At 37.8% G+C, this 24,226-nt stretch overlaps 1 protein-coding gene across 2 annotated transcripts; it reads left to right on the forward strand.

The window, feature by feature from the left end:
• Window positions 1-439: 439 nt before the first annotated feature.
• Window positions 440-24,226, forward strand: DNAJC27 (DnaJ heat shock protein family (Hsp40) member C27). 2 transcript variants are annotated; one of them, XM_081068193.1, is made up of 7 exons: window positions 440-705; window positions 7,776-7,858; window positions 11,350-11,419; window positions 14,091-14,255; window positions 14,862-14,984; window positions 16,919-17,079; window positions 20,412-24,226. In XM_081068193.1, exons 1-7 carry the CDS (start codon window positions 619-621, stop codon window positions 20,542-20,544), a joined length of 822 nt encoding a protein of 273 aa, XP_080924319.1. In that variant the 5' UTR covers window positions 440-618; the 3' UTR covers window positions 20,545-24,226. The 2 variants fall into 2 exon arrangements, with proteins under 2 accessions (XP_080924319.1, XP_080924320.1); XM_081068194.1 differs by having other exon boundaries at window positions 489-705; window positions 14,151-14,255.

A 24,226-nucleotide genomic window follows, 5' to 3' on the forward strand; every position in this document is an offset into this window, starting at 1 on the left:
CTTCAGAAGCCAGAGCAGGGGAAACATAATATTGGAAAGAAGCGCGAGTGGATTGGGCCTATGGGGGCTGAAGAACCCCGAAAAAACACCCCTAAATGGACCATGGTCGACTTCAAATTTTTAGTTTTCTGGGCCTTGAACTATCTAATCCATAATTCCAGATACTCCCAGCCCCAGGATCTACCCTGAACAGCCAATAAATTTCTACCACTCGGCTGCAAACATAACAAATGCCTATGTCCTGGCGCCCAGGACACAAGCCGCACACTCCATAAAGAGAAAACCCAACCACAACCTCGATGCCACCTGCCTAGGGCCGCGTCTGTAACTAGTTTGCCAGACGCCTGTGATCAGGTACCCACAGCTCCATCTCCAGAGCTTGGCGATGACGTCAGACCGCCCCTTTCTAGCATCGCGAGACTCTTTCCTCCCTCCCTCCAGTTCCCTGCGCTCCCAACCGCCCTCGCCCGCTGCCTGGCAGCCGCGGGGATGGCGAGCGGCAGAGCCGGGGCGGTGACGATAGCAGCGGTTCCACCATTGGATGAGGAGGCCTGAGGGACGGGCCAGCGTGGTGAACAACGAGAGATTGAGGTGGGTTGCCCCGAGAGAGCGAGGGCAATGGAGGCCAACATGCCGAAGCGGAAGGAGCCTGGCAAGTCCCTGCGCATCAAAGTCATCTCCATGGGCAACGCTGAAGTGGGAAAAGTGAGTACCTGGCTGGGAGGGGCGGGACCTCAGCGCTGCGGAGCGACGTGCCAATTGGCTGGGAGGGCGGTCACTCAACAGCCTGGGGCTCAGCCTCCTCCCCGCCCCTGAGCAGGCCTAGTTTCCTCCCGGCAGTTGTGGCTTCTGGAGGAAAACTCTCCTGACCTTTTTGACCTTTGACTTGTCCCCTCCTCCATCGACGTCACTCTCCCTAAGACGTTGTCTCCTGTGATCCTTAACCCTTGAATGTACTCCAAAGAGAGTCAGGCGGCTTATGTCCTAATGTCAGATCGTTTGCTTAGATACCACATCTGCGTTCTAGGTGACCGGTTTGTAGAGGTGAAGAATAAAAATTTAGTTACACCAAGCAGTGCTTGGGAGCCAGAGGGAATTTGTGGGGTGCGTGAGGATTGGGATTTGTAAAATGTTGCTCTGCAGACATGGAGCCCAGAATCTACACCGTTTCAGTTGTAACAGCGTAACTGATGCTGACGTGTTTCACAGGGGAGGTGCAATGGATGTCAAGGAGCCTGCGTTCTTTTGTATGCTTGTTTTGTTTTTATTTCTGGTACTGTCACCACATCCATTCTCTCAAAAGAGCCTTAGTTCGACCGCCTTTTTTTTTGCTCCGTCTCCTAGTTATCAGTTATAAGCGCTCTCGTTATATGGGGGGATGGAGGGCAAGAGGTGACCAAGATCTTTCCCTAAATGAATTCTAAGACCATCTCCTCTTCATCTAAATTGACTCTCCTTCTGCCTAAGTGGGAGCTGTTGGTTAAGAACCTCCCAAGATCATCAAATTAGTGACAGAGATAGGATTAGAACCTGGGTCTTCACATTCCCACTGCAGTGCTCTTTCCATGATTGCATGCTGTCAAAATCAACTCAGAGCAGGACCTACATGCCAAAAGAGCATTAATGAGAGTGTTTAGGCCAGTGCCCTGCACATCGTTAATGCTCAGTAGATATTTATTAGTATCTATTCTTTCCATTTATGTTTTACTATTTATATATCTGTCTGTGTATATACAGGGAGTGCCCAAAAATGTATACACATGACTTGTATTCATCTTTTGTTATCAGTATATATTATTATTATTTTAATACAGTTTTTTTCCCTTCTTAAAATGTGTATACATTTTTTTGGCATCTTCTGTATATATTAGCAATAACATAGCATTCACTGAAAGTCAACATTTATTGAACATCAGCTATATGGCAGGCATTAAAAAGAAAATAAAAAAGCCTCTAGAAAGTTATGTACTAAACTGCCAAAGTGAGCATGCCTCACTTTTGTAATTTTACTGTGCAACACTAGAAATAGCTCAAAATACTCAGTGTCACTACATTTATATAGCATTTTTTCTAGATTTATTAGCCAATGCAATTAGATAAGAGAAAAAAATATGAAGTACTGGAAAGAAGAAAGCAAAATTATCATTATTTGCTAATGATATTATTGTTTATCTAGAAACCCAAAGAGAATTAACTGAAAAGCTATTAGAAACAATAAGAAAATTGAATAAGGAAAACCTCATATACAAAAATTAATAGCTTTACTACATCAAATTATAATTGTTTGGAATGTATAATTGAAATACTATTTTAATTTACAATAAAAAACAAAATAAAGTGCTTAATATTAAACTTAAGAAGAAATAGGTAGGACCTACATGAAAAAAAGTTTCATACTCTACAAAGGGACATAAAATTACTTAGGCAAATGGAAAGATATTTCTCCATAATTAGAATCACTAAATATTGTAGAGATGTCAGTTCTTAAAAATACTCTGCAAATGTAATTCAATTTCGGTTAAATTATCAGTAGGGCTTTTTTTTTTTCCTTCAGAGCATAGTAAAAAGTACTAAAGTCCTTATGAAAATTAAATGTGAGAATAACCAAGAAAATTGTGAAAAAGAAATGAGAGGAGACTAACACTACCAGATATTAAAACACATTTTAGGCCTTTTGAGCCTCTTGAGCTTTGCCTTTGCTCTGGGGCCTGCTCTAAACCTTTTGGAGTGTACTTTTTCCTCCTAAAGATGCCATTCTCTGCTGCTCGGGTCCCCTCCTATTTTTTTGGAGTGTACTATCTCTTCTAATAAACTACTCTTTCATCACTTTTAAAAAAATAAACAAACAAAAAAACATGTTTTAAAGTTACCAAGCTTTTCCAACTGATACTGGAAAGGAAATATATAGACATCAGTGGAACAGAATGGAGTCCAGAAATAAACCCAACCATATAAGGAAATTCAGTTTACAACAAATGCAGTAACATCGTGAGAAAGTAGGAACCATTTAAAAAGTACTATTGGTCAAATATGTGGTAATGGAAGGAGAGCTGGCTCTGGGTGGTGAGCATACAATGTGATATATAGATGATATATTACATAATTATGTACCTGAAACCTATGTAACTTTACTAACCATTGTCACTCCAATAAACTTTAATTAAAAAAAAAGAAGAACAATAAAAAAAGTACTATTAGAGCAACTACCTACTATTTGGGAGTGGATTCCTATTGCATTCCTTTCTTAAAAATAAATTTTAGGTACATAAAAGATTTAAATTTAACTAAAAAATTTTTTCCCTTAGTTGTAAAAGTAACACGTACTCATTTTAAAGAATTTGGAAAATATAGAAAGATACACAGATAAACAATTTTAAATTAAAAATCAAAGAATGCCCTAGTAAATAATCCTTGGATCAAAAGTCAAATGAAAACAAATGACAAAATAACCAGGAAGCACTTAAAAGCATACCAAAACCTTCAGTACAAAATTAAAGCTGTAGTCAAAGGAAAATGCATTATTTTATTCATTTCTAAAAGAGAGATAAAAAAATAAAGGACTTTAATGGTTTAATGGTTATACTTTGTGAGTATAATAAAAACCAAGGATTGTACATCTTAAAAGTGTGGATTTTATGGTATGGTATATCTCAATTTAGAATACTAGAGGAACTTAATACTTAAGACATTAGAAAAAACACAAAATAAACCAAAAGAAAGACAGAATTCTCTGGAAAGATTAATGAAAAAGCAAAGTGCCTAAAAGTCTGTTTAAGATAAAGAGAAAAAGCAAAAAATTACAAGATTTGTACCCAAAGAAGACATAATCACATACTGGAAAAGATTAAAAGAATGATTAGCGAGTACTACCTACAATTCTATGGGAACACATTTGAAAATGCTGAGGAAATGGAAGATTTCCTAGGAAAACATAAATTACCAAAAATGACTCAGAAAGAAGTAGAAAACCCAATCAACCAGTTACCTCAGAAGAAATTAGAAAAATAATTAAGAGATTTACCATCTAAAAAGGTATTCAGATCAGATGGTTTCATGAATAAGCTTTATTTAAGCTGTAAATAACACATAATTTCAGTAAAGTTATTCTAAGGCAAAGAAAAATATGAACAGGACTCCACTTTATTATATGAAGTCATGGTAACTTAAATAGCAAAACTTGATATAGTATCGAAAAAAAATGTATGCCAATTTCACATATAGAGATGCATAATTTCTTAAATATCAACAGATATAATTTAGAAATATATCAAAAATAATTCACTGTTAGTAAGTAGGGTTTATCACATGAATGCAAACATGGTTCAATATCAAGATGTTAATCAACATAATTTGTCATATCAGCGGAGTAAATATTTTCAGTACTGTAAAAACATTTGATATAATCAAGTAGTCAATTCTAACACACATTTTAGGTAAAATCAGAATAAAATGAAACTCCTTAAGTGTGATTAAACAGTATTTATTATTAACCTGTAGCAAACATACCAAACGGTAAAATGCTAAGGCCATTTCCATTAAAATTCGGTATGAAAGAGGATACTTGCTATTTTCCTTTATTATTCAGCATTATTTTAGAGATTCCAGAGATGCAATAACAAAAAGGGAATTCTGAATGGCTTAATCAGTCACCTCTATGGGGGAACCCTGAGGTTTCTCTGTGGTCTTTGTTTATATCCAACTCAACATTCTGCATTGGCAGTAAACTTACTCCCAAAGTCCCTGCCCAGTTCTCAGGGTCCTCTAGGACCTGCAGCTTCCTAATGCAATTATCACTGAATTTTTCTATCAATTCACTCTGAAGCTTGCCTTAATTCTAGATTTCCAGTTATATTAAGTATTTTCCTGTTAAATCAGTTGGATTGGATTTCTCTTATAATCCTTGTAGTTAGAAGTACCCCCACTATACAATAGTGTAGAATATACTTCTCTGGCTTTATTGTGACTTTGGCTTTATTGCAGTAGTCTGGAACTGAACGTGCCATATCTCTGAGGTGTGTCTTTATATATATTCTTAAATATTGGTACTCTAATTTCTATGGACTATATTCCCAAGGGTAGCACTGTGGACTTGAAGAGCACATTTTTAAATTTTAGTAGCTATTGCCAGTTGCTTTTCAAAAAGGTGCACATCTCTACCAGCAGTATTCAGGTGCGCTTTTCCTGAAATCCCTGCCAACACAGGTGTTGTCATTCTTTTAATTAACACTATCAATCTGGTTAGTGAGAAATAATTTCATTGTTACTTTAATTTGCATTTCACTGACTATACAGATGAACGTGAGCTTCTTTTCATATGCTTGTTGGGTATTTGGATTTGATTTCTCTGTATTGCCCAGTTTATTCTCCCTACCCATTTTTCTGTTGGGTGATGTGTCTTTCTTATCATTTTTTATGGTTTGGAGACATTAGAGATACTAACTTTTTACCAGTCATATTAATTACAAATATTTGCCCAAATATGTTATTTGTCTTTTAATATTTTTGTAGCTATTTTGCCATACAATTGCTTTTATTATTACTATTTATAAATACTCAATTATGTCTGTCTTTTACGGTTTCTGGGTTTCCTTTCTTGGTTGAAAAGGTTTCCTAGGGTTGTACATATGTTGCACATTTTCTTCTGAAATTTTTATTGTTTTATTTTTAGATACTTAAATCATGAATTCATCTGTAATTTTTGTCTATAGGGAAGTTAAGGGCCCAACTTAACTTCTTTCTAGAAGGATAATCAATTGTACCAATAGCATTTTACCAAATAAATCATTCTTTTCCCATTGACTTTATTTTTTCATTTATTTATTTATTTGGGTTATAAAAATTTATTTAAATTGAAAGTTGTTTGATCTCCTATCCATGAGTGTCCATCCAACTGCCTTTCAACAGGTCAGCTGTGTGATCCCATTGACCTTAAATATCACCTTTATCATTTTTAAATATCCTCATGTAATGGGATCTATTTCTGGGCACTCTGTTGTATTCTACTGACTTATTTGTCTACTCTTATGCCAACATAATACTGTCTTAATTAGTTCCAGACTATATTTTAATATCTGTCAAGACGAATTCCCTCTTCTTTTTACTGCTCTGCCCTATTCTTCTTTTTCATACTTTGATTAGTTCTTCTCAGATAGCTGTTCTTTCATAATGAATTTTAGGATAATTCTATTTTTAAAAAGACTCAAATCTGTTAAGATTAAAATTGGAATTGCATTTAAAAGTGCCTAAAAATCTATTTAAGAAAAATAGTGAAAGCAAAAAATTATATTTTATGTTATTTAAGTAGCTTATAAGATCCTAAAGACCAGGAACTCTGTCTCTGTTATAGGGAGTGGTTATTAACACTGTTATTTAAATGTGTATCTCTTTAAACACTTGGGATTAGTATTTACATAGTGTATTGGAGTTAAAGAACTTCCAGGCCCCTTAATCTCATGAATAATTTAGAAAAAAAGCTATATTTACTTTTCTAAGATATTATGAGAGAAAACATTTGTGAAGTGCCTTCAAGCTATAAAGTGTTTTTAAAAGTGTGGCCTCTTAGCACTAGTCACTCCAAAGAAGTTTTCCCTTTAGTCCGCAATGAGTTTATTAAGTACTTTTTATAGTAACTGTCCTATTTAATTTAGATTGAGGTTCATCAGAGAAGGATTTGAGCAGAATAAACCCCATTATCAGCACTTCAAGTAAATTATAAATTTCATGACTGCTAAGGAGTTATTAATATACACATGTGTGTATTACTCATATGTAAAGTGCTAGAGAAGTTCAGATGCAAACAAGATCTCTTATAACCTGAGTGCTCAGAGTTTGAGCTGGGCCTTACAGGATACATAAGATTTGGAAAGCGGGGAGAAAGCTCATTCCATGTAGAAAGAAAAGTAATGATAAAAGTTAGGAAGCCAGGTTCTGGGAGTTTTGCAGAAATGGAGGGTTTCTATAGACGTGTTTAGACAGAGAAGACAGATTAGGGCCAGATTATGGAGGACTTTGAATAACAAACAAAGGAGTTGGGATTTTGAACTCTTGGCAATGAGAAGCCACTGAAGATTTTTGAGTTGGAATAATGTTAGTGATGTTCAGTATTGACTGAAGTTGGGAGGAAAAGAAGGCAGAAAGACGGATAAAGAATTCCCTACAGTTGTCTTGGAGTAGAGGATGACCTAAATCAAAGTGGTATCAATGGGAATTGGAATGAAGAAAAAGCTGGAAGAAACATTCAAAAGAAGATTTAGAAAGGCTTTAATATTTTGATCCTCTGTGATTGGGAAAATGGTGGTATTATATCAACACGAAGTAGGATGTCAGCAGGATGAGCTCTTTTGATGTATAAGATTAGTTCATTTTGGGGCTTGTTGAATTTGAGGTAACAGCACGACATCTAAGGAGAAACTAGTTGAGTAGATATTTGGAGATGTGGATCTTGTCTTGGGAGGGAGGTCAAGGCTAGACCTTGCAGACTTTGGTGGTATTGTTGAAAGTGTAACAGTAGAAGAGGTCTTCAAAGAAAACAGAACAAGGATTGAGAACTAAACTGAAAACATACCCATATTTGATATTTGATATTAAGGAAAGAATTTAAAAATGTGTTTTCTTTAAAATCTTTTAACATTTGTTTCGGTTATCTTATAATTTTGACTTTTAAAAATGTTTTCTCTCATAATGATGAATGAAGAAACCATAATGAAGAAATGTGCTTATTTTGTATATGTTCCCAGAGTATACTTACTAAAAGCATGTATTTTTCATCTTTCTAGAGCTGTATTATAAAGCGCTACTGTGAGAAAAGATTTGTGTCTAAATACCTTGCAACAATTGGAATTGACTATGGAGTCACAAAGTGAGTATATTGTTTCTTTGGGCTTGTAAATTACTTAGAAATTCAGAACCCTTCTAAAGTAATCTATCTTGAAATAGAGATTCTGAAGATAAATTGGGAAAGAATAGTAATAAGAGACCTTTACAGATATGCAGAGATCATACCATTTGTTCATCATTGAGCACATTCTGTTCACCTGGCCTTGTGCTTGGTCTACAACGATGAGCGTGTCAACGCTAAGCCTAACTGGCAGATGCCACTTTTCAGGAAACATGTTTCTGTAGGAGGAGGTCTTATTAGCAGGTATGTTTTCAGAGCATTTTGAAATATTGTCTCTAAAAAGTCTAAATATTAAGTGGAAAATTTTCTATCAGAGGATCAAGAGTGGCACTGGATATAATTGGGGATTTATTTAGCGATGAATCAAGGGTGGTTTGAGCTTGGGGGGACAAGGTTACATTACAGGGAATGATACTGCCAAAGAGTAGAATTGAGGTAGATAGCATACTCCCTGAAGTTGGAATCTCAGGTGCTCACTGTTATGGCCTATTCTGCCCCGCCCCTTCTCTCCTATTACATTCCTTTACACACTTTACTCTCCATCCACACTGAACTGCCGTCATACTTTCCTATCTCAGTGCCATTATTCATTCTGTCCACCTAAAATGGCCTTTCCCCTCATCTCTCCATCTGTCAATCTCTCCAAGGAGTAAAATGCTCCTGTTCCCATAAGGCCTTCTGAATACCTCCTTTATTAGTCAGGACTCTTTGGTTGCAAATGACAGAAATGTTAAAATTCTCTGCTATTTATGGTACTTATCATAAATTGCCTTGTGTTATTTTTATTATTTGTATATATTTAATGTCTCCTGCTAGAGTTTAAGCTCCATGGACAAGGAGCCTATTAGTATAAGTGATCTCCAGGTGCCTGGCATGACCCTAGGACATAGTTGATATTCAATAAGTATTTATTGTTAGGTAAGATAAATACATCTAACTTTACAAGATTAGAATATGAGAGCAACATACAAGAAGGTAGACCAAAGTGGTGGGGTATACCTATACTTGGGCGCACAGGATATCATCAGTGAGTGATAAGGTAGAATATCCTTATTTAAGGCAGTTTGGTTTTGAATCATATGAATAGCTTGTTTATTCATCTAAGAAATGAAAGCACCACATTATACCATAGAAGTGTGGATTGTTCAACAGACTGTTCTGTTTCTGGCTGAAATTTTCTTTTTGGAAAAGATAGTTGTCCCTTAGTGAATCAGGAGGATATAATTGACAGAAACCCAACTCAAACCAACTCAAGCAAAATAAATAAAAAGACAATCAATTCACATAATCCAACCACAAAGATGAAGCTGGGCCTCAGAGATGGCTAGAATCAGGGAGAGAATATAGCCAAATCATTTCACTACATCTCTCTCCCTCTCGCAACCTTCTGGCTTTCTTTACACAGCTTCCAGAAGCTCTCAGGCTCACATTGTAAATTTTACTTCCAGAGAGGGACCAAAACTACTATTCCAAGCTTAACAATCCCAGGGAAGGTTTTGATTGGCAGGTGGGGACAGGCACCTTTCCCCAACTCAGCTGTAGCCAGCAGAGTGGGGTCACTTAACAAGATGGCAGAGCCCATTTGAACCACAATTGGGAGAAGGGCTTGAGAGAAGGGGTTAGCCTATCAAAACAATAGATGCACATTCCATCTTTCCTGTTTTCAGTATGGGGAAGCTCAGATTTCAGTATGTTTAGAAATTACTTGTAGAGTTTGTCAAAATGCAAATTCCTAGGACCCACCCCCTATGGTTCTGACTCACTGGGTCTGAGATGGGATGCAGGAATCTGTATTTTCAACTACCCGTCTCCTCATAATTATGATGCAGGTGGTCTTCAGGCCACAACTTAGGAAAGCACTGCCTTGAGGTAATGAATTACCATTTTTCTTAAAGTAATTTTCTCTGAATTAAATTGACCTCTTTTGAGTTTCCATGTGAACACATTTGTTTCACTTACTGACTTTATAGACTTCAGTTCCGTCCCTTCTCAGATGCTATCTCTTTAAGGTAAAATTTTCTAATATAAATTATTATACCAGATCTTCTCCAGATGCTGTCAAACTCTGTTAATTATTTTGTTTTGTTTCGCTGTTCTCACACTCTCTTTTATAAGATCCTCATTTCACAAATGTGCATCTTAGACTTGATGAAATATGGCAGAGAATTCAGCGGTGAAGAAATCATGATAAGATGATTAGTGGTGGTTAGTTTGATTTAAATAGGCAAGTCATATAAAACAACTGGGAAATATGGTTTCAGACCTGAAAGTGGATGTTATAAATTTGGACAGAGAATAATAATAATAATAATAATAATAATAATAATAATAATAAAAAATAAGCCAGAAGATGGTATAGGCACAATGAGAGCAAGTGCTAATGTCCTTGTGTTCCATTGGAGGGTGTCCTATCAATGCTGTCTAAAACTGAAATATGATACTTAAAAAAAAAAAAAATGACTCTAATCTGTTATTTATTGTTAATCTCTATTCTTTAACCTTAGAGGAATATTTTAGGAAATAATATTTCTGTGGTGAGGACACATTTATATTTAGAGCTCAATAATTCCTCCAAGTTCACTTAAGTTTTTTTGTTGTTGTTAAATTCAATAAAAAGTAAATTTTAAGGTTTTTATTTTTAAATAGTATAATCCCATTTTTAGTAAAATATTTGTTTATTAGTCTTATCTATGCATAGAAAGAAGTCTGTAGTTCATCCATTTAATGAAGGTATTTTCTGGGTGATAGGATTTAGGATAAATGCTAAACTTACATTTTTGTATTTTTCTTTAGTGTTTGAATTGTGTATAATGTTTGATTCATTCATTTTTCAGGAGTGATTTTTCGTTAAAAAGAAAAGGACTAGAACCAAATATGCTATGATGTTACCAGTAATTAATTCTAATATGAATGGTTGTTATTTTCCTTTTTTTCTTTATTTTCACATTTCTGAAAACAAATTGACTATTACTATTGCTTCAATGAAGACCACAAGAAAATTAAATAGATGTTGTTAATAATATACATCTTGTTATTGTTCTGCATGGTAACCAAGCATAACTAGTAGTGACTAAGCTGTCTTAAAAAAGGGAAATAAAACATTTTGCTTTCGTTTGTCTTGCTCTTGTCCCAAACCCATTTTTCTTAGTACCATAGTAATAGCCACCATTTGTTAGTTAAGGGGTGTAGACTGAGTATCTTGAGGTAAGTTGAAGGTGAATGAGGGAGCTTATTCCAAGTGGGTTTAATGTTGTTAAAACAAGGAGGCAGGATTATCTGCTAAATTGCTGGCTCCTACCGTACAGATTATCTGGAATCAAGAACAGGCACTAAGAAGTCTCTTAACTTTCATACACATACGCTTTTGAAATTTATAAGTGACATAAATGCTATTAATATGAATGCAGAAACCATGACCTTTTTTGGTATTTTTTTCTATTTGAACATTTCAGGGTACAAGTCAGAGACAGAGAAATCAAAGTTAATATCTTTGATATGGCTGGACATCCCTTCTTCTATGAGGTAAGAAAGCCTTTTATGAGAAAACCTATATGCAGTATTGTCAGTGGTTTAGGGAAAGATCCTGAATTATCTGAAAGAACCAATATTCAAATAATGTGTAAAAAGAGGTAAATGTAGCTGGAGTTAGATATTTTCACCTTCAAAGGACTGTTGCTTTTTACTTTATACCTTACCCCAAAACATGAAAGGATAATTACATTCATACTTGGGCTTAAGAATTCACAGCAGGAGGTTAGAGTGAGCTTTCCACTTCACTCCTCAGCCATATGAGTTCTCTCCCCAGAGAGAACCCCACTTGGCGCACTTTCATCTGTTTATCATTTCTAAGTAGTCTCATAATGAATCTCATGGCCATTCTCTTTTGTTTTTCCTTCCTTGGGTTTTTCATTCTCCCTAAGGAGGCCTTCTGCTCGTTTCTAATTTGCGCATTTCACTTCTGCTCTTATCTTTATTATTTCCCTCCTTCTGCTTGCTTTGGGTTAGAAGTACAAAATGGTGTGATATTCCAGGAGCCATAGAGATGACATTCTGTCTGACAGGGGTAGGGAGTTAAATGGTGGGGAACGGAGCAGAAAAACTACATAAAAGATGCAGTATTATAGCTAGACCTTGAGAGATTGAAGGTAAAGAGGTGCCTGTTTCCAGATGGAGTTAGGAAGGCATAGGGAAGTTCTGGGAAGGAGAGATTATTCAGTTTGAAGTACAGGGGGTAGGCAGAGGATAAGACTAGGAAGTTGGTAGAGGAATGATCAGAAACTTTTAACGTCAATTTAAAGAGTTTGAACTTTGGGGAACTGGCAGTGGGGAAACAACGAAGAATTTTTGAGCCAGGGCTTTACAAAGATCAATATATATGGTGTATAATGTTGCTAGGGAGATTAATTAGAAGACTGGTGCAGTAGTTCATTCAAGACATAAGGTTGGCAATGAAAATGGGAAGCAAGTGACAGGTGCAAGAAATGAGGTAGAGGTGGCTTCTGCAAGTTTGTTTGACTCTGCTGAGCAAAGGGAGAGGGAAGCAGCCAAAGTTAATACCAGGCTTCCAGCACAATGACAGAAAACTGTGTGCTACTTTCGTCACTAGACGTTCAAGAGAAGGAAAAGTTTAGGAAGGAATGAATCGGAGGGTTTCCTGTTGTAAATGTTGAACTTGAGATTCCAACAGGACATTCAGCTGGAAGAGTCTAGAGCTAATTGGAAATGTGGGTCTGGAGGTAGAGATGAAAGGGCTCATCTTGGAGGTTCTCACAGTTAAGAGTGTGACAGTGGTTGATGTGGTTGAGATGGGAAGAAAGAACAGAGAAAGGAAGAGGGCCCAGGACAGCATTTGGGGAATCATGGTGGCTGGCTGGAGTGGGAGTGATGTAGAGAAAAGTTTAGTTAAAAGCCTGGGGCACATGGTGTATGGGAGGCAAGGCAGCCAGAGTTTCAGGAAAGAAGGGAGAGCCCCGTTTTTATTACTGCAGGAGGGCTAAGGAACATGAGCACTGAGGGCCAGAAGTCGCCTGGTGTTCATCCCTTTACACTCTTTCTGATTTTGTTGGTTTTAGTTTTAGGGGATAGCGTCTTATGTTTCTGCAAATAAACAGGCACTTATATTCTTGGTCCAAGTGTCTATGCCTAGAAAACTATAGCTATTTCAGTGTGAGTCTCAATACATACTGGAATTCTTCGAGAAGAAAAGTATAATACATGGCCTCTGTCACTGAAACCCCAAATCTGTCAATGCTGCTTCTCACACATTCAACCTGTCATTGCCTCTGCCACTTGAGTATGCCCTGTGCTTCATGCCGCCTCGTCCCAGAATTGTAGATATGCCCCAGAGGTGAGTTGCCATTTCTGATGAAAACATGAAAGGAGGTTAACCAGAGAATGGATGCAAAGAAGGAAGGCAGAAGGTGCTACTACCCGTTGTTTTCCGGGCACCATGTAGGGGCTTTGCCTTCGTTATCTCATTTAATCTTCATCATAACCCTGTGGAGTAAGTAGTATTATCCCCATTTTACAGATGAGGAAACAGACGCAGAGAGGTTAAGTGACTTGCCCAAGATCACACAACTAGTAAGTAAGTGTGAACCCAGATCTGTCTGACTCCAGAGCCCGTGCTCTTTTCCACTACCTTACACGGAGGCTCTGATTTGGAGTTCTAAAGTTGGCATGGAGACGCTGGAGTCACAGGGAAGCTCTGCCTAGCATCCCGGGAAAAGCCATCTTTGGGATGTGATATATAAATGGCTGTACTTATTGCTGATATTTGTGTCATTTTTGCCTTGAGTTCTTTTTAATTGTTCACTCACCTTCCAAGTTCTTCCTAGGAAGGACTTTATATAATTTGTGTTCTCTGAAGGTCTACTAACAACAATTAAAGATTGATTGCCTCTGGGGAGTGGAACTGAAAGTGAGGGAGGGCAGGAGGCTGTTGTTTCCATTACAAGTCCTTTGGTACTAACAGATTTATTTTTTATCATGTTGCTTTGATTTTATATAAAAAAAAATCCCCTAAAGGCAAGCAGATATTGAGATATAGCAGCAAATTTTATGAATACACAAAAGAATATACTTTGCTAAGTTTATGACTGTGAGATGTATTTTTGTAAAATCACAACCCACCACCCCCCCTCCACCCCAGCTTACTATTTCAGATTTTGTGCATTTGTTCTTTTATGTGAAGGTTCGTAATGAGTTTTACAAGGACACACAGGGTGTAATACTGGTCTATGATGTTGGGCAGAAAGACACCTTTGATGCCCTGGACGCATGGCTGGCAGAAATGAAGCAAGAGCTTGGACCTCACGGAAACATGGAAAACATTGTATTTGTAGTGTGTGCCAATAAGGTAACTGCTTTGGAAATGGTAGGCTCAACTTTCTAGATTTCTTGTGGGAAAAGTGCAGCTCTGAGTTTTGAGGAACAAATAAAAAGAAAAATTCCTTACTCAGTAATCAACAACTTTTAAAAACAAGAACAATAAAAAACCAAAACCTGGTATATCAGGGTTTTTATCCATTTTCGTTTCTGTGCCATTCTTGGGGAATCATATTGCTGACTGAGCAAGAGAGGTGGATCCTAATTATCACACTCTGACCTAATTGGAGGAGGGACGTATTTAGGGGAAAGGTGGCCTATGGAAAGGGATGAAAAGCAGACCACAGCCCCTTGAGTGTGGCAGATAGTCATTATGAAGCTGACCTTCACAGAGGTGAATGCAGCAGTTTTCTCAAGGGATAAAGTGTGGTAATAGGCACTTGTTGCCACAGAAAATCAGTCCACATTCAATATTAGTAATTCTCTGTCCCCTTTGGTCCTGGTAATTCTATGTACTAGTGCTGGGGTTCATTTAAGAATATTATTTGCCTCAGTAAAGGATTAACAAAGACCTCATTGGGCCTTTTCTAGTGGGACAAGTTTGGAATCTTCTCTGCCCCTCAACTTACTATTTCAGATCGATTGTCCCAAGCACCGCAGTGTTGACGAAAGTGAAGGGCGTCTCTGGGCTGAAAGCAAAGGGTTCCTGTACTTTGAAACTTCAGCACAAACTGGAGAAGGAATTAATGAGATGTTCCAGGTAACCTAGCATTTTGTTGTTTTAGAGTTTGTGTCAAGGCCGCCCATGACAAATTTTAGTTTAAATTATGAGAAGCAAAGAAAGTAATAGGAATTTCTCATTAGAATAAGCTCTTTTCAGAAGCTGGTGAAAAAGAAAGGATATGAATATGAGTATGTGTGTATGTGTGATATCTGTCTGCTTTCTATTTTAGACCATACCTGGCTAATCATCAGAATTACCTGGGGGAAATTCTTCAAAATACAGATTGCTGGGTTCTAAACCTACTGGAAGATTAATGTTGTGAAGAAGCTCTCTAGGAGATTCTGATGATTATCAAGTTTAACAAAAGTTATTATACACTTAACTGGGACAAAGATTTTCTTCAAAACAACCTTTGGTTACATTTGTATGCATAATCAAATGGAAGCATACATTGGCAGAATTGCCTTGTTATAGCTAAGATAATCCTACTATGGTAGCCCATCAGGGTGCAGTTAGAGAAGAAGAGACTATCATTGCAGAGTCCAGCCAGGCAAACATAAAAATCAGGTCTCACCAATCAAGTAGGCAATAGAAGATATAGTCATATTGGAACATGAATAGATGGTTACTTTTCAAAACTTACTAATCTTGAATAATTATAAGGGGAGGAAGCTATTTAAACTAAGTTATGAAGTCAAATCGACTCTTAATTATAGATACATTAGGAAGTAAGTGGTGGCATGAATAATGCATTTATCTTATGAATATATCTGATATTTTGGGAATTTTTAGCATTTCAAATAATATAGCTATACTATAAAGAGTTGTTCTTAATTATTGAGTGGGATTTTATTTAATCTTTTATGCTGAATTTCCTTCTCACAAGCTGTCACCACGCCTATTAGAAGACAGGTTTCATCCCTGGCTGACAGACTAAATTGTGCACCAGTAGCTTCTATTTCAAGACCAAATAAGGTTGATGTTGGTTTGCCCCTCTTGTATTCTTTTGAGTACATAGACTTATGTGAGCTTGTGCTTATATATGTGCAATAATAATACTTAACCATTTGAATAGTATTTTCCAATTCTGGAGGAGTTTACATATTTCATCTCATTTGAGACTCTCACCAATGTGGCAGGTATTATTCTCATTTCAGATATGAGGACACCTAAGACTAGTAGTGATTTGTTCAAGAGTTATAAATAATAGCTGTTAGAGATTAAATTAGCACTATAAAGATGTTAGTCCGTTCCCCTTTGGCCTCTATTGTGTCTGATGAGATGTTAGCACCCATTCTTACCCTTATTCTTTTGTATACAATATGCCTTTTTTTCCTCCTCCAGTTACTTTTAAGAGTTTTTCTTTATCTCTGGTTTTCAGCAGTTGTGCTATGTTCCTAGATGTGGTTCTCTTTATATTTATCCTACTTCATTTGTTGAGTCTCTCGGATTGGTAGGCAGGTGTTTTTTTAATCAAATTTGGAAGTGTTTTTTTTGTGTTGTTTTTTTTTTTAACCCCTCTCTCTCCCCTATTCTCACTCTGTTTTCTTTCGGGGACTCCAGCTACATATATATTAGACCATTCGATTTTGTCCCACAGTCCTTGAGGCTATGTTTATTTTTATTCCATTTTTTCTGTTTTCCAGATTGCACAGTCTCTGTTGGTCTGACTTCAATCTGCTGTTAAATCCATTGAGTGAATTTTTCAATTCAGTACTTTTCAGTTCTAGAATTTGCATTTGGTTTTTTGTGCAGTTCCCAGTTCCCTGCTGAGTTCTCTGTCTGTTCACTCATTAAAAGTATATTTTCCTTTAATTCTTTGATCATATTTTTCTTTACCTCTGAAATATTTGCTTTATTATGAATTTTAAGTTTATTGGACTATATTAAAATTCTTTCAATTGATGCTTAAAAGGAATTCCTATTTTCACAAAATCAGTTCTACTCTGGGATGTGTTTTCTTTTCACAGACCTTTTATGCATCCATAGTTGATTTATTTGAAAATGGCGGGAAACGTCCTATTACAAATAGCAGTGCTAGTTTCACCAAAGAACAAGCAGACACCATTCGCAGAATTCGAAATAGTAAAGACAGTTGGGACATGTTGGGAGTCAAACCTGGGGCCTCAAGGTAAGCAGTGCTCTAGGATATTAGTGCTGAGTTCTCTTATAGAGAATGACTCAGTCATCAAAATTATAGCTGCAATATATCTTCTTGTAATTAGCTAGAAATATGAAGAAGTGTGGAAATATGTTAGATTATTTAATATGCTCTTTTGCTGAATTAACTGAATAATTCAGTTAATGTCAGTTGCCTGATGTGGAAACCAGTTGCCTGCTGTTGTGTATATGCATAAATACTTTCTGAAATGGTATGCTCTGCTTTTGTTGCATGAGAGCCTTGAAGCTAATGTCACCTTAAAAAAACACCTTACAAAAGAGACTTCTTAAATCATAGAATTTCAGAGGACAGAATGTTAGCAATCAACTTGCCCAATTTTACAGGGAAAACTGGAACCCAGACTAAACACATTCAGTAAACTCAGGAGTTAGTAATAAGATTGGTTTTTGACCCTGAACACATGTGTCTGCCTATTTTTCTGTCTTTCTATCTCTCAAAAATCCTGTTAGTTCCTCATCTGTATATATTTATGTTAAATTATTTTATTTTAGCCAAAAGAATTATTTAGGAGAAAAATAAATATAACCACTACTCTTTGTTGCTTGTGCAGTAATCGTTGTTCAACTTGGTTTCTACCTTTTTTTCAGTTTTATTGAAATAAAATTGGCATACAGCACTGTATATATAAGTTTAAGGTGTATAGCCTAATGATTTGACTTACATATATTATGAAACAATTACCACAAGTTTAGTTAATATCCATCATCTTATATAGTGGAAAAGTTTTTATCTTGTGATGGGAAATCTCGAGATCTACCCTCTTAAGGACTTTCAATTTACATAATTTTTTACGATATAATACTACTTACTGTGAACATCATAATTTATGAGTTCTCAGATCTTTTTATTTTGTACCATAGCTTTCCTCTCCATGTTTTCCCTTTCTACTTTTTCACTTTAATTCCCACAAAAGAAAAAAGTCCATCTCGAAAATGCCTTGTTGGCATCAACAGTGTTAAGTGTCTTTTCTCCATTTTGGTCTCATAGCATATCTTTAAGTCCAGAAGGAAGGAGCGGAGGGAAAGAGGAAGACGCCTCTGGTCACACTTGACATGCCAGGCATTACTGAGGATACTTGAAACACATGAAGGAATTCAGATGACCTCATGTATTATATAGAGCACAAAATTAATTACTGTCTTTTAAATGTCTTTTTAGACTTCCATGGTCTCATTCTAAATTCTTCCTTTTCATCTCCAAAGGACATTGGCTTTAAAATTAAGAAACTATTACTTTACTTCTTGATTAACTTAGAACAATATTTATTAAGGAAAAAGAAACTTGGGTTTCTTATTTATTCACTGTGGTTAAATGGAATCTACCAAAATTTAGAGGAACTCCCTAAGTTCCATATCCTTAACCAATATAAACATGTACTTTGTTTTACCTTTGTTCCTCTGGGTCTATCATACTAATTTTGTATGGCATTGAGCACATTTGGGCAAAACCTAAAAACAATTTTTTAAGATACAGAGTTTTAATGTTTGTTCAGTGCTAACTATGTTTATTATTCTTGAACTTTAAGAATATATCTTCAGTAGAATTAATATACTTCTTACACACTTGATTCATTCTTGTTTCTCCAAAAGTTTTCCTTGAAAGTCTCTCCTGCTACCCTGAATTCTTAAAAGGCGTTCTTAGAGGACCAGGCCTAAGTACTAACCCCCTGTGGACATGTCTCCTCCAGAAGCAGAGTGTCTGGAGGGACCTTATCCAGGTCTCACTCATGGGGAAGAGACAGGATTTTGTACCTGCCTCAAAGACAGAGAATCTTTTAGGGAGAATGTCATTCTTATTATCTAATACCAAAATTACCTATGCAGAAGAGCCACATGCAAGATTAAAACAAAAAATTCAGAAAGATTCCTAAAAGCAGAAAAACCTTTAGAATGTATACGGAAGACATGGAAAACTATTAACATGGCCCTATGACCTCAGTCTCTCCAAGTTGACACATAAGACTTCGCATCACATCCGAGATATCAGACATCATCTCCCTAATTTGGAGAGCCAAACTAGAAATCCTTCTGATAAAAAATAAAGGAGAAAAACCTAAAGCATTTGGGAAAGCACCATTTCCAAGCTTATTAGATAACTGGAATCCGGAATTACAAAAGGAAGGTGGAAACTAAAACCATCTGGTATAGACAGAGCCAGACTCTGACCAGGGGAGTGTCTGGGTACTTAGAAGCCTCTCGGAGGCCTGACAGCTGAGTACAAGAAGGAACAGGGGGACCTGCAGGGACAAGTGGTCTTCAGGACCCTCCCCAACCAGTCCACGCTTGCTGAGGAGCTCAGAGGGTTTTTGGAGAAACATTTATTGTTGCTGCTTCTTTCCTCTCTGGATAATATTCATTTCTCTCTTGTTTCTTTGGTCTCAGGGAGCTTACTGTATATAACTCTCAGGTACCCCTTTCCATCTTCCTTTCTTGGTGACTGGAGCCGTCTTCCCAGGGCCTCAGCTTCTCCATGACCCTGGAACTCATTTCAGCCCTTTTTCCTACACTTTACTCACCTGTGTATGTAGCTCATCATCTGCTTCTGCCAATTCTTTGTTTATATTATATCTTTTAGCTTCCCTTCCACAAACATCATATCTAAATTCTCGTACTCACGCTTGGGTTATGGTAACAACCTCCTACCTGTCTCCTAACTTCAAGAAACAGCGTCCCAACACCATTTTGTCACGAAACACCTACTGTTGTTACTGTTTGTCAAATCCACTTTTTCTGTTGTTTGGCCTTCATGGCCTCGCATTTACTAACCCCTCCTCCCTGGCCAACTTCATTTCTTGCGCTTCCTAGCAGTTTCCTCATGAAACTATATGCTGTGTCCATGCCCTGTTCCCAACCTCTGCCGGTTTTCTCCCAGTTGCTCTGTATTTCCCCACCGCTGTGTTAATCCCCAAGCCCCACCTTCTGGAACCCTACACCAGGGTCCTGCCCTGACCTCCCCATGCCCTGCTGCTTCAGTCAGCACAGATTTGCTGAGTGCCTCCGAGGTGCCAAGAACGGTCTGTTTCCACCTGATCATTGTTTTACCAAGTGTTTTCTTAGCATTTGTATACTCATTTTGCATTGTATTTTTTTCCTACTTGTATGCTATGTATTAGTTATTTGTTTATTGTTTGTTTGTTTCCTAGGCCTCTAGTCCCGCCTTTGGAAAGGGTAGTAATTATTTGGGATATGCTTACTGCGAGAACTACTGCATCATCCACACAGCTAATTGCAGGGTGTGGGGCTGACCCTGGTACTGACGTAGAGCTTTGCTTCTTTTCGTAGGGATGAAGTCAATAAAGCGTATCGGAAACTCGCGGTGCTGCTTCACCCTGACAAGTGTGTAGCACCTGGCAGTGAAGATGCCTTTAAAGCAGTAGTGAACGCCCGCACAGCCCTCCTGAAAAGCATCAAGTAGAAAGGAGGAACAAAGACAAGTGTGGGCCTCGAGTACAAAGAGACTGTCCCTAGGGGTAAAAGAGCCAACCTAGATTTTTCCTCCGCGAAACTTGACTGCTTTTTTCACTCATGTGTTGTTATTTGTAAATCAATAATTCAGGTGCCTGTTACCATTTCGTAGAGAGATGAAGTGAAGAAAACCAAGTACCATTTATCCATGACAGTTCTTTTCATATTTCCAAATTGATTTTCTCCCCCCTGATTCATGTTAGCTTCCTTAGGCACGTCACTCAGGAAAGTCCATGAGATTTCTGGAGGGAGGCAGGACGGGAGCACCCTTTCACTTTTTCTTTTCTTTTTTTTAAAAACTTCATCATCAGAGAAGAAAATAACAAAAACAGAAGCAGACAATCTGAAAACCCCTGGAAGTTTGGTGTGATCTCACAGGCAGGTCCTTTCAGAGTGAGTTCCTTAGGCGGTCTGTTAACTATTAATCTAAAATTAATGAATTCTTAGCAGCCCTTTGGAAGTTTGGGAAACAAGTCGATACCATTCTGAATTGAGCTGCCCTTTTGTGACATTCACTCTGTTCTGCTTCTCCAACCAGCAAGGGGAGAGACAAGCCAGTCCTAAGAGAAGAAAGGCGACGGCAGCCCCTCTGAGTGCACTGGCTGCTGCTAGCCCCACCCTGGATCTGAGGCCTTGCTTAGCTGTGAAAATGGGTGCCGGTCGCTGTAGGGAGCGGCACCACCTAGGAATCAGGAATCAGACCCAAGACAGAAGTGCTTGCAGCTCACACTAGATTGTGCACACGTCCTCAGAAGGCACGGCCAGCCTGGCTGCCCTAGGAGAGCCCCCTGGGAGGCTTACGCATGTTCTTATTTCTGCATCATTTGCCACAGGTAGTGGGAAAGGCAGGGGTGCTTCTCCACAAGCCAGGCCTCCTCTTCCTCATCAGTGTCGGCTCCCTGTTCTTTTCCTCTTCTTCTCGTCCCCTCGTATTTATTTATTTATTTATATAGCTATACATCACATCTGCCATCATTCCTCTCTTCTTGAATCCCCGGCTCCCAGCCACTGCCTCCTCAGTCCTCCCTTAGAAGCCTCGACCTGGTCCTGGTTGACCAGAGATGAGAATGGATCCTTTGGGTGGTGGTAGAGGAGAGCTCTTATGGCCTGTGTGGGAGGAATCTCCAGAATATTTCCTGGGTTCCAAATTTCTGAGTAGTAGTAGTTTTAAACTACAGATTATGAAAATTAATTTCACATAGAGAAATACATTCTCTTGCCATCGTCTCCATCTCGGTCTCCAAGGGATGAACGAAGATTGAATGTTAGGACTGGCCTTCCTTTGAGAGCTCATGGAGCCACTCTCACTGCGTGACTCTCATTGTGATGTTCGTATTTTGAGCTGTAACCACTCTGCACTAGGGCTTTAAAGTATATAAAATGTTACTGCTATCTGAGAATTATAAACAGCTCTCGCATATTGATTGCCCATCAGCATACCTTACCGCTTTCGAAGAGAAGCCACCTTCATTTGATCCAAGCCCGCTGCAGTGTTAGGGATTCTTTCCCCATCCAAAGCAGCTTTACTTTGTGTGGCTGCCACTGAGCTGCATTGAGTTTGTTGTCAGGAAACCACAGCGTTGGTTTCTAATCTTGGTGATACTGAAAATGTTCTTTTTTATGAATTGAGATCTGAAATAACGATTTCTTGTCAGGTTTTCCACTGGCCTCTTAATTTTAACTAGCTCCTTGGGACGCAGAACTCCAACCCAAAGTTCTTTTGCACCGAAATTTTGCTTAAGGCCTTCATCATGCCTAAAATAATTAAATATTGATCTGTTTTTGCAATAAAATTTAGGAGTCATATGAATGAGGGATCATGCATGGTAGTGTCAGCCCAAACTGACATGGGTACGTGGCTCTGTATAACAAGCTGGTGCCAGTTTTCATCACTGTCGTTAAACACTAGGTTGGTCCCCTCACCAACTATATTGTACACATGAGCAATTACAGCAAAGAGAGTTCTTTAGAGCTTCCATTCATATCTTTACATAATCAGTGATGTGTTGAAGTTCAGCCTGATCTTGATTCTTAGGATGCAGTACCCAGCACCTTCACGGTTAATGCTAAAGCTGGCCATGTATTACTTCGTTTATGTAAAAGAAAGGAAAGACGTAAGTTAAGTCTCAGGGTCCTAGAATTTTTCCGATTGCCGTAATCCTTGAAGATAATGAAGCATGACCCGCAGTGGAAAGTTTTTTTGGTACTTAACTTCATACAAAACTTTACAGACCTCTGCATGAGTGTAACTTCTTGATGCTCATATGTACTTTGTAGTTCAACTTTAATAAAATTATTCAGCTAGTTAGGATTTTAAAATACATCAGCGTGAATAGCAACTAGCAGAGTAATGGCTAAAAAAAAGATTTTATAGAGAATCTTGTATTTCAAAAAAGGGCAAAAAATTTGAACAGCTATTATTAAAGAAAAGCCATTTCTTCCATGTATGAGTCACCAAGAATGAACACTTTAAAAACTTTTTAGAAATCCCTGGAGGCATTTTAAATCCATCGTCCAACCTACCTAAGCACTTTAAAATACACCCTCCTTTTGTTCCTCTGTTCCCTTTTCATGCCTCCTTTTTAATTGATATGCTCAGCTGTCAACATTTCTTCCAATTCAGCATTGTCATTTCATTTCTTCACATAAATGTGTCCTTGGTTTTGTTTGCCTGTTAACTTCCTATCATGCAGCTATCCAAGATAAATTGCTCTAATTCTGTAGATTGCACCTATTCTCACATTTACCTCAGGAACCTCACTCTAGTATGTTCTCATGCACTGAATTCTCAGCTGGTAAATATCTCCTAATATCCATAAACTAGTACCTAATTCACTGTTAGTTAATTTAAACGAGCCATAGTTAAGGCAGCCAAATTTCTGAAAGAAAGCCAGAGTAAGTATGCAGCACCGGTAATGAACTAGCTGTTCCTCACAGAACAAGAACACAGTCTGGAAGGAGAGGAAGGTGTTTTGGTGTCAAGGTAGAAAGGATGGCGCCATGTGCACACATTGCCTTTGACAGTGACAGGGCTCTTCTTCCAAGTGACTCAGTGGGCACTTGAATGTCACTCCCTTCTCCACTGTACTCCGTCTAACTCACTCTGAGTCTGCCAACGTTTTTGTAAAACGTTTGAAAGGAATTTGGCTGCAAAATATAACTCACCGCCTTCCATTGCAAGTTTTGCAAAGTGAAGAGAGGTTCATACTTTTTGTGACCGGTATTGAGCACAATTGTAAGACACAGTCAATACTATTTGTACATTGGTTTTTCCATTAAGCATCTCTAGAGAAGACAAAAGCTTAAACCTGCGATGTGGAGACATCTGATTGTGTCTGCCAAGCGGTGCAATATGAGGCCGTGCAATAAAGGCCTTGTGGGTGAAACGACTTGTTGGAAAGTTGGACAGTTTAGGTTAGCTTCCCGCATTGATTGCTCGCAGGGGCTTTAGTCCCTTTGACTGTGAAAGCAGTCTCTAAAGAAACCCTTTGCGCTTACGAGGTAATTTACATATTTGCTTTCTGTTGAAGTAACTGAAAATGTTAAATCTAACAGTTGTTTATGTCTTGTATAGAGAGTGTCACATGTATTTAAGTTGTGTATTTTTATAAAGTAAAGCCAAATATCGAACA

Source organism: Rhinolophus hipposideros (assembly GCF_964194185.1).
Source record: "Rhinolophus hipposideros genome assembly, chromosome: 12".
NCBI classification, from domain to species: domain Eukaryota; kingdom Metazoa; phylum Chordata; class Mammalia; order Chiroptera; family Rhinolophidae; genus Rhinolophus; species Rhinolophus hipposideros.